Here is a 14,656-nt window from a genome sequence, read left to right on the forward strand (position 1 = left end):
TTCATAAATCACCAGTGGGGTCACTGCTGATGGATTTAATGTCGTAGAACAAAATAGGATCCGTCTCTTAAATGTGTCTCAACCACAGACCTTATTTCCAGCTATTTTCCAAAATCCTATGGAGAAATCCCATTGACTCTGAGACGAGGGAACAACACGTAGTGGTAAAATGCTAACTCACTTCCGGGTTTTAGGACTCGTCACTGCACCACTCTATTCTTCACAAAAAACTGAAAACACAAAGTGTCATTGTTATGTCGTCTGAGGGTAATTTTAATGTTTTTTGCGAACAGAAATATTGTTTTCTGGCATAATTTTAAAATGTCACGGCGAAAATCTGCACTTTGGTTTGAGGGCTCACACCGAAAGTAAGAAGGTGAAGCGCCCGTTACCTTGGTTTAGACAAAACCCTGTATCTGCATATGAATGCAGATACATGTAACTACAAAAAGAGGCAAATTGTCATTCGATGATAACCAATGAGTTCATAGATTGCATTTTGGCAAATGTGTCTGGCTTCTTTTCCAGGTGGAAAAAAGCATTCAGACAGAGCCCACTCAAACTAAAAGGACCTCAAATGGAAACCAAACCTTTCTGATACTAAAATGTACCAACATTCTGCATTCATATACCAAAGTAAACAGATATGGAGATCAGGTCAACATACTGCACAGGTAAAACATCGCAGTGAAACTGGAATAACTTTGCTGTTTCCAAGGTCCAGACTGAGCTTTAAAACTTCAAAAATAACATTTTTGGTTGATGAATTTTACAATAAAATAAACATTTCCGTTACCTGTATAACACACCATATTATATTGGCTAATATATTTTGGTAAACTGGTAAACAAAAGGCTGATCAATGAAAGAGTTCTTGTAATTGTCCTAGAAAGTAAATCAGTCATTCCTAATCGTTTATATGACCTGGAGAATGTCAAACAGTTTTCTTTTAGTTCAGAGTCTCCATGTCTCCTGCAGGGAGTGTGATAATGAACATATAGTGTCCGACTCACCGTTTCTATGAGTTTGCGGTTCTCTACTAGCTGTCTTTTGTCTTTGATCTCGTTGGAAGCCACCCACGTCTTGATCTGGTCTCGAAGACGCTAGGGGAGCAGAAGAAGAAGGAGAAGAGGGAGAGGAACACAGCAGGGGGGGAGACGGAGAGAGAGACAGGTACACGAGTGAATACATGCAGAGACTCGTCCCCAGCAGTCACGGACGGTGAACTTGGTGTCTACACGCTGCCAAAATGCTTGGCTTGGAGTTTGGTCCTCATGGTAACCCTCTGGCTGACCATGATGATATTTAATCCTTGACTCTAGCAGCACGCACACACACCTCGATGTGGGGGCAGGTCAAAAAATCGATATCAGCAAACAAATTAGATTCTTTTCCAATTCCATGGTGAACGCTGGACACACACCAGACCTCAACCTGCTCATTCTGGCTGAAATAAACCTGGTGTTATCTTTATCTGAATATCCAATGAAAATGGTGGAAAATATAAAGTGAGTATTGGATAAAAAGGAAATTAAATCATCTATTTTGGTAATTGGTTTAATGGTATTCTTAACCCACAAAATGGTCACGTTGTTTAATCTCAATTTCTGTATGGCATGTTTTCTTAAAGGGTGAATGAAGAATCATAAATAGAGAAAGGTCTTGATGATTTCAATAAATGGATACCGCATCAAAATGACAACTCAAAAGAAGTCTCAGTAATCCAGTGGTAAAAGGCGGGCTTCTCACCTGGATGAGTCCAAAATACACGTGAGACGTGGAATATTCTGCATGAGCTGTGCGAGTTTGCTTGGAAATGTTTCGATATTGTTTTGCTTTTGTTAAACGTAGCTCAATTTACTTGAATTCACCAAGACCTTTCTCTTTTTTTCATTCTTCATTCACCGTGGAGCCATGCAGAAGAAAAGGAAATGAAACGGGTCATTTTGTGGGAGAAGAAGTGTTTTTCTCTCTGCCTTTACCTGTAGCTTTTTAATCTCTTTCTTGAGGTCTGCTTCATATTTCTCCTTCTGATTTGCGTTCGCTGCATTGTGAAGCTGAGGAGGAAAACAAACCGGAGGGTCAGACAAGTACTCGTGCATAAACAAAACAATTATTGTCCTTGTTTATTCATATATTCTGTAAATATTAATAATGACACAACTCTAATCAGTCTGCCAATCAAGTACTTTTCAATTCTGTTGTTTACTTTAGCTTTGTGCTATCAATTAATGTCATCATAACTCTATTGATCTGTGCAGGGAAATTAACTTGGTTGCAACAGTGACTATTAATTAAAGAAAAAAGATAAACATCACACCAATTGTATAATAAAATAAGCTATTAAATCAATACAAGTCATAAAAATACAACATTGGGGGTAAGACAAGCCGCTATGACTCAATTAGCTTTGTAGTGATTAGCGAAAAATTGCAAAATACAAACACAGCTGCACAATAAATACAGGATATAATGAAGGAAAAAGGGCAACTGGGATATAACACACCAACACATTGTGCCTGTTCATTAGCAGAGCAGATTTACAGTGTGTGCCTCTGTGCTGCTGCTTTAATAACAGCTCAGATTATAGTCAGTATCAGGAGAAATGTGCACCCTGGTGTGGTGGTGGTAGGATTATTTTAACTACTATGACTGTAGCAGCCTTGGTCTTGGCCAACAACAATGGTGAGAGAAATTAAACTCAGAAGTAGATGAGGAAATAGAGTCAATTAATGCAGCAAAAACAAACAATTTCAAAAACACTGACATTTTTTTATTTTCAAAAAAAACATTTACTTTGGATAGATGTCCTTCACTTCTCCAAATCTTGCCCTTAATAAATGAAATAAATGTACAATCCACAGATGAAATGACAAGGGTTGTATTCCCTGAGCTTAACAAACATACAGACAATAAGGGTTCAAAAATGTTGTTGATTGGCACACATTTAATCAATAACAGTTTTGTTAATCAATCATTATGCCAATATTCTCTGGCTCCAGCTTCTCCAATGTGGAATCATGCTGGTTAACCAAGTCTTTAAAACATTTCCCACGATTATCTTATATTTTAAAGACTTCCGGTTCCAGATATTTTTCAGACATTTTTGACGAGCAATGGGAAATAATTCTGCTCAATTTTCATTATTCAAAAAAATATTTTTTCTTACAATCTTAACAATCAATAGAAAATATATGAATCAATTTTTAAGTCTGAAGAATGATGCTTCCTTACCTTTTGCCAAATGTCTTCAAACTGTTCGACTCCTTCCGCTACTTTTTTCAGACATCGATCTATTTCACCTGCAGGAGAAGAGAAGAGAAGAGCAGAATAACAGAAGGGAATAGAGAGTGAATATAGAAACTTCAAACACACAGCTAGTCTCAAGAAGAAGCCGATTTGATGATGTACAAATGATCATAATTAGCCCATGCATTTTTATGTTATGGCAAAAACATACAGTGACGTTTGTACACTCAAATCTAATCCTAGAGTCCAAGGATGTTCGCCAAATTAGAAGAAATGTGTGCTAGTCGCTCCTGAGAAATCACGGTCAGAAAAATTGGCCAGACCTAAGGTCACAGCGACCTTGACCTCTTACCTATGCCCATGAAAACCCATTTGGTTTATCCTTGATTCCAAATGGACGTTTGTGCCAAATTAGAAGAAATCTCAATATAACCTTTCTGGGAAATCAAGTTCAAGAGAATGTTACATCTAGTTGGGATGGACAACTAGGGATGTCCCGATCACCTTTTTTTGCTCCCGATCCGATTCCGATCATTTGATTTTGACAATTTGCCGATACCGATTTTTCCCGATCCGATCTTTATGCAATGCATTAAGAGAAAAAAAAGCATTCAAGTTGTCCCTTAAGGTTATTTTTTTATTTAAATTGGATATTCTATCCAACATGGATATAGCTTCTTTCTTTCACAGCAGCATTGGATCAGTTCAGTTGTGCAGCATTGGATCCAAACAAAATAAAGCTTATCAGTACTCGTTAGCTTACTGCTACAATTAGACACTGCGCCCTGCCCACTCTGTTGCCAGATTTGAGAGAAATAAGCAACCAGGTCTATGAAAACAAGCCCCAAAGAAGCAACACATACATGATGTTGTGTAATTTGAAACCAAAACTAAGGCCTCAGGATGACTTTAAGACTTGAACATGGTCATTTTCGTTTTGTAACATTGAATAAAAAAAAAAAAAGTATTTCAAAAAAAAAAAAAGAAGAAAAATCCCGATCCCCGATTTATTTCTCCCGATTCCGATCTTTTGAAAATCACGTGATCGGCTCCGATCCCCGATCACGTGATCGGATCGGGACATCTCTATGGACAACCCAAAGCAACCCCTTATTGGCAAGGAGGTATTCAAACTAAATTACATTTAGTAAGTAATTACATTTTTATGGTAAAGTAATCTAGGGAAATATTTCCGAACCAGGCAACCCCTGTTTTATATAACCCATACACAAACAACAAACTCTCCACATTAGCAGAGCATTTACAAATTGTGTTTGACATCCTCATGAAACATGCATATCTTAAAAGGAACATCATGCTTGTAAGCGAGAGGGAACACACAAACACATCTCCTGTGCACACTCGGTAGAACCCGCTTTATTAGCAGGCTCAAACTAGTGCAGTCTAATACAGCAGCCCTGCCATAAATCCTTCATGACGGTTTTAATGTGGAGTTTGTTTCAGAGAGGGGGGGATTCAACTGTAGCATCATCATGGAGGATGCGGTTTGCATTACATCGAGATGTTTGTCATTTTAGTTTCAATAATTGAAATGCCAAGTTAGTCCCGAAATGTTGAATTTGCCCCCAATGAAGTAGGATGTCCAGAAAACTCAAATGTAAAGAGAAGCTCGGTACCAGAATCCAAACCATGCTATAACCCAAAAACAGAAAAATTATTTATATTTACTTCAACATCCACGCCTTAATAACCATGTGCATACTGTTTTGCTCTTAGGCAGTCAAACAGGTCATCGTTACGTCTCTAGTATCGATTATATATTGTTGCGAAAATATCTCCTTAAAACATGAGATTCATACAAGGATACATTTGAACAAACCTTGATTACATCACAATACCTTCACCCAATACATTTTCTGTACATCTTGAGCACCTAATTAATGCTAATACGACCTCCCTCTGCTAACAACTGATGGCGAGTCATTCTACAGGTTTTGACTAACAGAAATATTGTCTTCTGGCTTCACAGTAAGAGGGTGCATTATGTGATGGTGATCACGTTTTGTGATGGAAATCTGACCGATTAAAATTAGGAATTTCTGTCATCATAAATCTGTGTATAATAATAAGGATAGCAAACCGACGTGTGTTCCCATCAGCAAAAAACACGTGGGTTTGCTATCCTGGCTCCAAAATGGTGGAATGAGCTCCCCATTGACATCAGGACAGCAGAAAGCTTACACATCTTCCGGCGCAGACTGAAAACTCATCTCTTTCGACTCCACTTCGAGCGATAGAATTACTAACAGAGCACTTATATACTAACAAAGGACTGGCTTATCTAAAGCCAGTTGAGTAGCACTTGAAATGTTTGGCTCTATGAAACCTGATGTACTTATATGATTCTGTTTTCTTCAAGGTTGTATCTTCTTGGTCGAACGCACTTATTGTAAGTTGCTTTGGATAAAAGCGTCAGCTAAATGCAATGTAATATTGTTGTTAAAACCAAGTTTGATAATAAGTTCCTTTTTCAAGACCCTGACAAACGTACCAACTCATAACACCATAGATGTAGCCTGTCAATACTGCTGCTATTGTATTTGTGTTGTTCTGATTGTTATTTGATCAATTGGCGTGACTTGAATGCAGCTGCTGGGCTAGTGAAGAACAGACTTAGTTGAGCAAACAATCTCGAGTTTGCCCTTAAACAGCCGTGATGTTAAGACTCTGCTGAGGGTGAGTTATTTTTAGATAAAGGTCTACCTCCTCTGTAATAATACATTACATTTTGACAGAGCGTAGTTGGTGCTTGATCATCTTTCTCCATGATTTAATAGAGGTACATGTTGTGCTTTTATCATGACAGTTGGAGCATCACAGGATCTCACGTGAAGGGATGAGTGACGCTGGCAGTGGAGGGATAAGGCCTGTCAAAAAAGTAGCTTTTCAGCCTGGAGCGACAAACGTCCGTTAAAAATAATATCAAAATTAAGAAAAAGTGTCTGACAGCAGAGCCTGGAGGTCTTTACACAAAGCTGTGGGTCAGGTTATGTAGCTTGTTGTGAGAAAGTCAAGCTAAGGGTGCGTTATCATCCGAGTCCTGTGAACTGTTGCACGTGAGTCAGCTCCACTGCTACGCTAACACGTTTGAGTCCCCTTCCAGGATAACGAGGTGCATTTAATGGGTAAGTGAATACAACCCAATTCATCTGCTGAAAATAACCCTAAAATGTTTAACTGGAAATCCATGCATTCTTTTTTTTAGGTTGTTTGGTACAGATCCTAATAAAAAAAAGAGAGTATTTTTAGATTTTAAAGATCACACCATGTTTTTTGAATATGTTTTCAATGATATGTGTAAGTGAATGATTGTCCAAAAATGACCATTCCGTCTTAAACTGCAAATCATATCCCAATTGCTAATGAATTATGAAGCCCTTATTCCATTTTTTCTTCATTTGCTCTTATTTGAAAAGGTTAAAGGGTAGCAAGGAGCTCTTCTAAAGCCATCATGTTTAAGCTTCAGCAGATGTATTTCTGACTCTCTGGAGCCAACGACCTGGCAGGATAACACGACTCAGTAAAACAAGTAAGTGTTGGTGCTTTTGACTTTTGTCTATAAGCCATGCAACCTAGCAGTGTGAAAATAAAAGTAGACTTTTCTTCCTGAGGTCACATCACACAACATGCAATACGAAGCCGCATCAGGTGTGATCAAATGAGCGGATTACACTCTTTTGTTTTTGTAACCTTCCTCTATTACAAGGCTTAGTTGAGTACTTGATTCTGATTGGGTCATTTGGACATTCAGTGGTCTGCTCTTTTCGATAGCAGACCGTTGCTAAGGACGCTTTGATCACGGGACCATGTGCAGGCATATGAACCGGCAGAAATAAGTCTGTTTAGGATTGTAGAGAGCACACAAATGTCACTTTGTGATGCTGAACTGTCCCCAAGAGAAGTAGAGAGGTTAAATACACAGAGCTGGAGGGGAGAGAAATCTGCAGAAGAAAAAAGACAGGAAGTGAGCACTAAATGGAACAAGGTAAGGGCTCTTATGCTGCGTTCACACCGGACGCGATGCGATGTTTGGGGGCGACGCGATTACATGTAAAGTCAATGCAGAGACGCGGACAGCCACGAATTCGCTCCGACGGCGAGCATGAAGCGGTGGACGCGGCGCGAATCACGCGATTGAACGGTGCCGCGTCTAACGCGAGAGGTCAATTTTTTCAACTCGAGCGTCAAATTCACGTGACGCGTTCTCGCGGAAGCTAATCAGGATTCCCTCTGACGTCCCTCTGTCTTGCTGCTGTTGATCAGTTGTAAAGATGGAAGAGATAATCGTTGTGGCTGTCGACGGTATGTTTGTTTTGAATGACGCGATAAAACAAACTGCAAGTCGCGGTGAAACTTGAGCGATTGGAATGCGAAGCGAATATTCGCATCGCGTCCGGTGTGAACACAGCATTACATTGTTAAGCGACTGGTAATGGTAATGGAAGATAAATGTGAACAGTCTTGGACAGTTAGTGGGCAGAAAACCTGGATCAGTACTGCTGCGGTTTAGATGCTCCTGTTGCTCAGTTCTTACCGTTGCTACGAAGTACAACCAACAGTGTTGCGTTTGCAGGGTTTTTTAAACAATAAAATCATTTCAAATGTATATATAGTGGGTCAAGTGGTTGATTTGTTTAGCAGGTAGCCGTGTAATAAGTGGTTGGGATACCGGTCTCCCTATCAGCGGTTTTTTCAAATCATCCAGGCTGTACATTACCCCTTACATAAGATGCCATAAGGGGACTCTCCGATCACAGACGCTGTTATTATTTTGTAGTTCAATTCTTTTTCCATCACTGTGACGGTAAACGGTTTCCTTTGTGATAAACCAGCCTGAGACGTAATCAGAACACAACAATTCCTAGTTGTCATCAGTTGAGTCGTTTGATGGGATGGAACCCTTACCTTGTAGTTTCCTTTTATCGGCCATGACTGATGACTAGGATGATGTCTTCATGCCTTCTTTTACTGCAGAAAACAGAGGAAAAATGGTTAATGTATGTATTTATTGTTTTCATTAAACCTTTGATCATTAACATCAAGAATATGAAATGATATGCACCAAGGAAACCTTTACAATGACAGACAGAGATTAGGTAGAGATGAGAAGTGGGAGACACAAAGGGATATCTTTTAGAGTTAGCTGCACTGAAGTGTCTTTGGGCAACGCACTGAATCCCAGATGATGGAGGTGCCGCTCTGACACCAACATTGACCTTTATACTCCAAAACAACCCAAGAGGAATTACCTGTAACTGAATGAACCATCCTACCTGGGACACTTTCATAGTCGTTTGGATACATTGTGACGTTCTGCTTTTTACTTAAATGTTTTTAGACAACACCAGAAAACAGTTGGAACTTGTTGCATTGAATGCATCACTTGGCTGCAAAGTTGTTATGAACAAATACATTTTCACAGCAGATTTGAAGGGATGGACATGGGCCAGACCAATAAATACAATTGTATGTAGGAAATGTAGGACAGAGTACATTACATAGAAATACTTTCTTCATTATATAGTTGGGAGTCAGCAGGTTTTCAGACTGTACTTGATAAATTCACAAGTGAAGCTTAAAGTCTCTCTTCACATGGAATCAGTCTTCATTTAACTTTAATTCAACCATTTAAGTCTTAATAGCTTCAGTTCATTGTGCAACAGAATAATAAGTAGCTACTCCTACATGCAGGCAGACATGTGGCCTGGGTACTCTTAAGGGTTCTTGAAGGGGTTATGCTTTAGTTTAATATCATTTTTCAATGTGGTTGCATTAACAAGACAGAAAGGCAGTATGTTTTAAGACTAAAAAAACCTTGCAACAATTCATTATATTTTCTCTGTTCTCAGTAGTCCTTGCATGGTCTCGTATGTATCGCCATGAGTAGAATAGATATCATATGTAAGCTTACACAATTATTTTGATCATTTTAAGGTATCCTGAGCATGTCCCTGGTTCAAGTCTGACCTTGAACTTTTGTTTATGCTATTTTAAATCATGTCACTCCTCGAAAGCTGAAAAAAGGTGCCCAAAATGTCCATATATACATAGGAACAAAAATCATATAATTCACCCCTATGTGATAATGACATCAAATGATGTATATCAATAATACTGCAATATATAATAAGGAAATGTATCTCACTATGAATTTCTTACTTTACATTTTTGATTTCAAAGCCAGGTCAGAATTAAAATGCTTATTTAAACCATAATATTGTTTTTACTGCAAATATAACAGAAATTGCTGTTTTCCTTACCATTTTAACATAGAGATGTTGTTCTTTTCTCGGGTTTATATAATGTTAAACCTAATTTTACTGGACTAACAAAACTAGTACTTCACCTTGGATTTAGATGGGCATGTTTAGACCAAACGAGTGATCGATTAATCTAGAAAATACTCGGTAAATGTATCAATGATAAAAAAAAAAAACCTGAAGACACAAAGGGCAAGTAAAAATATAATTTACATTTGAAATGGACTATAAAATGTGTAGTTGTTTTACACAGGGCTAAATTGCATGTGCTAGTTCAGTAACATAATTATAGTTGTATTATTGTGACTCCAACAGACACCAATAAAGTATAAATTAGCTTTAGCATTACTTTTCCAAACAGGTGCACACATCTGGACACAGGCCCTACATCCTGCTAACACACGCTCATACTTGCCAATTTAGTTTGAAATCATCTGAGGGCAGTTTTAGGGTATGGGCATTTTTTAGACAAATCTTAAAACAAAATTGGTGTCCGTGCTAGCTAGCCGAACAACCGAGCCATGTTCTCGGACCGAGGGACAAACATTTGTTAGCCCGGGCGGTTTATAAACAATGCGGGCATCATTAGTGACACCAGCAGCCTGTGTTGGCTCCAACATCCAAGCACACACACTTGGAAACAAACTAAAGTTTACACACCGCGGCTCAGCAGAGGAAGTTGTGCTTTTTCTGTTTTTATAACCGCAAACACACAAGTTGGTGATGTGTTGTCAGTATGAAGAGCTGCAGCTTCCAACCGGCTGCAGCTTTCTGATGTGGGAGACACAATTTGGAGAGGGGAGAGAGGCAAAGAGAGAAGGGAGGGGGGAGGCACATAAATGCATCATCTTTGAGTCTGAGACGAATTTACCTGGATTTTCCCGAGTTAGGATTTCTTTCCTCGGTTTTCCAACTCCGTTAAATCTACCACGTTTCAGTACAAAGGCTATTTTTCTAAATAAAAAAAAAATCTTCTCGCTAAACAATCACTCCGCACATCCAAGATGGCTACCAGGAACACCTCCTCCTCCGATGCCCTGTTGGATAGGAGCACCGCCTACCTCATCTGTGATTGGTCCGCTGAAGCCGTTTACGTACTCTTATTCGTCAACGCTCATTGTCAGTCAAAAGATAGTGGACTACTTCCTGGATAACTCTCGCTCTGATTGGACTGTTTGGAAAGGTTAAAGGGTAACTTTGGTTTACGCACCCATCCATTTCCCTCTGTCGGCCGCATAGTACGCTGGGAAATTGAGGTCATCTCCGCCTTTTCTGAGCAGCTGAATAACACATGGTGAAATATGGATTACATCGTTTTGTTCATCAACAATCTCGATTTATGCAAGGAAACAAATAATAAAAAAAATAGAAAAGACAAATAATGGATATGATTGATTACAATGAATCTGTATTAGACTATATTTGTATCTATTTGGAGATTTTATAAAGCGTTTGTTAACTGTTATTGTTATAACTAGATTATTGTTATTTCTTCGATCATTGAATGTATACCATGATCAACTTTATTAAGAAGGAAAACGGGTCAAACTATTCAATTTCAAGGATAAATACATTGCCTTAGGTGTTTAAGGTGATGTGATAAAAAGAAAATAATATATTATTATTTTTAATATTATTTATAGTCTTTTAAAAAGACAATTTTATTTATTGGAAAATGGACTGACTCAAAACCAAGTTTTGCTCATTTCTACAAATAATTGCATTTTGAAAGTGGCACTGCAATATGTAGCCTTATGAAAAAGAAGCCAATAAAAACACATTATGTGTTTTTTATTGACCTATACTTTTTTTTAAATTGGTATCATCTAATATTCATAATTACTATAATGGTTTTTGTCTGATCCTTTGATTCTAAATGTCTTCAAGTGTTTACTTATTTGCAGAGATTGGGATTTCCCTCTATTTATTTATTTTTAAACTTTGATTGACATTTTTTGGAACAACATTGACCACGAGCCATGGTTGTCTGCAAAACTCTGATACAGTGTTAAACAATGAGGAACTGTTGAAGATCAAGTGTCCAGTCTTCAGAAAATCACATGAGAAGATATTTTCAGCAGCAAGACTTCAGATGTGAATAGAATAGAATTGGGAGGGATGAAACCCTCTTTAATGGTCACACATGCAGACCACACAGCACACAGTGACATTTGGTCTCTGCATTTAACCCATCCTAGTACCAGGAGCAGTGGGCAGCTATGGTACAGCGCCCGGGGAACAATGAGAGTGAGGGGGGTGTCCGGTGCCTTGCTCAAGGGCACCACGGCAGGGCAGGAGGTGAACTGGGACCTCTCCAAGTAGCAGTCCACATTCCATATTTTAGGTCTGGTCGGGGACTTGAACCGGCGACCCTACAGCTCACAGTCCAAGCCCCTACTGACTGAGCCACAGCCGGGTGGTTGAAGAGGAAATTCAACTCCAACAACATGGGCAACATGGCTACTTCATGCAGGTAAAGCACGGTGTGTTCTGCACCACGTCCTAGCTGTTCATCTGAACCAAGGCTACATGCGTTCAATTTAAATATTTGTTGCCTCATATTGATGATGACTTTCAGGCAGACGGATACAAGCTGCTTTGTTATAGCTAGATCTCAACCCACAATTATTTTCAGCTCTCTAATTCACTCTCTCTCTCTCTCTTCGTAAAGTATGTACTTAGGCTCTTGTGCACCTCTGGAGAACTGAAAGGATTTAACACGTCCAAGCAATTACAAAATAATTGCACCTTCATAAATGTGTGAACAGTCTAAAATAAAAATGAACACACCAGGTCCTGGTTTGATGCTCGTATAGTGGCAAAGTAACTGCAGGAAAAATATAGTATTTGAAATATGGATGGACATGCAAACTAGTTTAAGCTGTAAATACTGTCAACAACAAAAAAACAAATGTTTAGAAGCTTATAAAAAAATGCAACCACAAATAGTAATTCTGACTGCAATCATTAATGAACAGAAATACAGTGTGTTGAAGTTTATTTTCCCTGTGCATTACTCCCTTCTTCCACTGGAAGGCGCTGCAGTCTGCCAGTTACTATAGAGTAGGCCTACATAGTAAAACTCATATTACAGTATTACTTTTATAAACAAGAAGCCAAACCTACCAGTCTCATTTAATTTCTCAGATCAGTAATACATATTCAATATGTTAAGATGTTATTGACAAGAGCCTATAATGTTAAATATAAATACACTGTTGGTGTTAAATAATGAGAGTTAAGTAATGGTGGTATCATTTATTATACTCTCCTTTGAATGTTGCTCTAAAAATGCTGATACTTTAATTTAAACTCTTCATGAATTGTGTTCCGAGTGTACAGAAATAAACCAGAACCATTATATATTTAAATGAATTTACTTCCACTACATTTCAAACTTTCTAAATACAAATACTACATCAGCAGATCCTTCTGGAAAAATCATAAAATATACAACTTAGGCACGAGAATTATGAACAAAACCAATTTTATTTTTACAATTATACATTTTAAATGTACTGTTATTTTTTCAAAGAAATAAATCATTAAATAAAAGCAAATACACGTTTATTTCTTTTGATACAAACAAAAAGATAAATGCCATCATTTAAATAAACAATCCATTTGGTTCTGTAAATAATATTTTACTCTGATGACTGATATATAAACAGTTTGCAGTATTTCAAATAATGGTTGGAAATGAAAAGGACATGATAATTCACACTATACTTTGTCTTCCTGTAAATGTCCACCTTCACTTCCTTCCTGGATTAAGGCAAACGATCAATCAAGCAGGTTTTTTAACTAAAATAATATTATACCTTGGCATCTATCTTGACATTCTCACATGTCTTGTATCTTTTTAAGGCAATGACAAATCTAAATGTAAAGTTTAGTGTAGAACCCCCCTGCCTCCTGCAGCGTCCCCCCTCCTGTCCCTCAGTTTCTGAACCTGTAGGAGATGGGCAGCAGCTTGTGGGTCTTCTTCATGGCCTGGACCTTCACATGCGTCTGCTCGTCCATGGTTTTGTAGCACCGCCGTGCGTAATCCAAAAGCTTCTCCTTCGAAGCCTCAAACTCCCCGACCTCCGCCACCTGCAGGAACATCACAAGTGTGGCTTTATTTTGCGCACATTTTAATCAGTTCGCTTCAATCTGACTACAGGTTTAACTCTTATTCTTATTCTGCTGCAGTCATTCTGGGTTGCTTTGAGACAATATGGACACAAGATGCTGACAAATATTTGTATTGCATTTTTACCATTTCTAATTTGATCACAGACAGTCTAACAAAGTATTTTTTGAGAGTATAAATTGGGGTAATTTTCTTTAGCAACTATCAGAAATTAAATAAGTGATGAAAACCTCAGTTAATGACAGCCCTTTTATCTAATAAATTCCTAAAATGCCTCAAAAGCAGACAGAAATGTAATAAAATGTACACTATGGATTACACAGTAGACATTATGTTGTTATTGTAGGTTGTTAGCATAATACAAGGTGATGGACTTTGTTTCTAGTGAGTGCATACACATAGTATCATGAACAGGAACATTAAAAGGCATCAGACCTTCTCTGGAGCCACCAGCAGCAGCTCTGCGATGGGGGAGGTGGAGGCCATGGTGTTCCTGTCCACTCCGTGGACCTGGAAGGCTCTGGACATGCTCCTCACCCGCTGGTAGGTGGTAAGGATCTTGTTATAGCGAATCATAACCCCTTCTGGGTCTTTAACTGGAGGAGGAAGAATGGGAAGGGTTAGAAATGCAAAAGTAAAACTGAAAACCATTTACAGTTTTAATGATTAATTTAGATATACCCTTTAAACACCAAGTGTTCCTTAGATTGGAGTTTGACACACATCAGGACAGAGCATTTGGGTATTAAGGGTCCCATGTCATGCTTTTCTGGTTATTACCCGTCCCCTTGTGTGTTATGAAGGTTTTTATGCATGTAAACGGTCTGCAGAGTCACAAACCCTCAAAGTACACCCTGTAGCGAGTAAAACTCTAACACAGAAAAGACCTGTCTGTGCTGCCCCAGAACGCCTCGTTGGAGATTTCTCTTTTTCCATTGTTTTCTTCCTGCCTGAGTAGCAGTTACGTGCCCAGTACCCAAATGGGGACCCC

General features: G+C 38.5%; 2 protein-coding genes across 2 annotated transcripts; both read right to left on the minus strand.

Moving 5' to 3' along the window:
• Window positions 1-915: 915 nt before the first annotated feature.
• On the minus strand, window positions 916-10,535 carry LOC104965475 (CCR4-NOT transcription complex subunit 3-like). Its single transcript, XM_010794430.1, has 7 exons — window positions 10,402-10,535; window positions 8,176-8,238; window positions 3,235-3,302; window positions 2,797-2,832; window positions 1,983-2,057; window positions 1,014-1,103; window positions 916-924 (listed from the first exon to the last, which is right to left on the minus strand). Exons 2-7 carry the CDS (start codon window positions 8,198-8,200, stop codon window positions 916-918), a joined length of 303 nt encoding a protein of 100 aa, XP_010792732.1. The 5' UTR covers window positions 8,201-8,238; window positions 10,402-10,535.
• Window positions 10,536-13,000: 2,465 nt separating this feature from the next.
• Window positions 13,001-14,257, minus strand: LOC104965120 (coiled-coil domain-containing protein 106-like). The gene is made up of 2 exons (XM_010794075.1): window positions 14,101-14,257; window positions 13,001-13,625 (listed from the first exon to the last, which is right to left on the minus strand). Exons 1-2 carry the CDS (start codon window positions 14,239-14,241, stop codon window positions 13,470-13,472), a joined length of 297 nt encoding a protein of 98 aa, XP_010792377.1. The 5' UTR covers window positions 14,242-14,257; the 3' UTR covers window positions 13,001-13,469.
• Between the last annotated feature and the right edge of the window lie 399 nt (window positions 14,258-14,656).

Source organism: Notothenia coriiceps, unplaced genomic scaffold (assembly GCF_000735185.1).
Source record: "Notothenia coriiceps isolate Sejong01 unplaced genomic scaffold, NC01 NC01_scaffold00037244, whole genome shotgun sequence".
Lineage (NCBI taxonomy): Eukaryota > Metazoa > Chordata > Actinopteri > Perciformes > Nototheniidae > Notothenia > Notothenia coriiceps.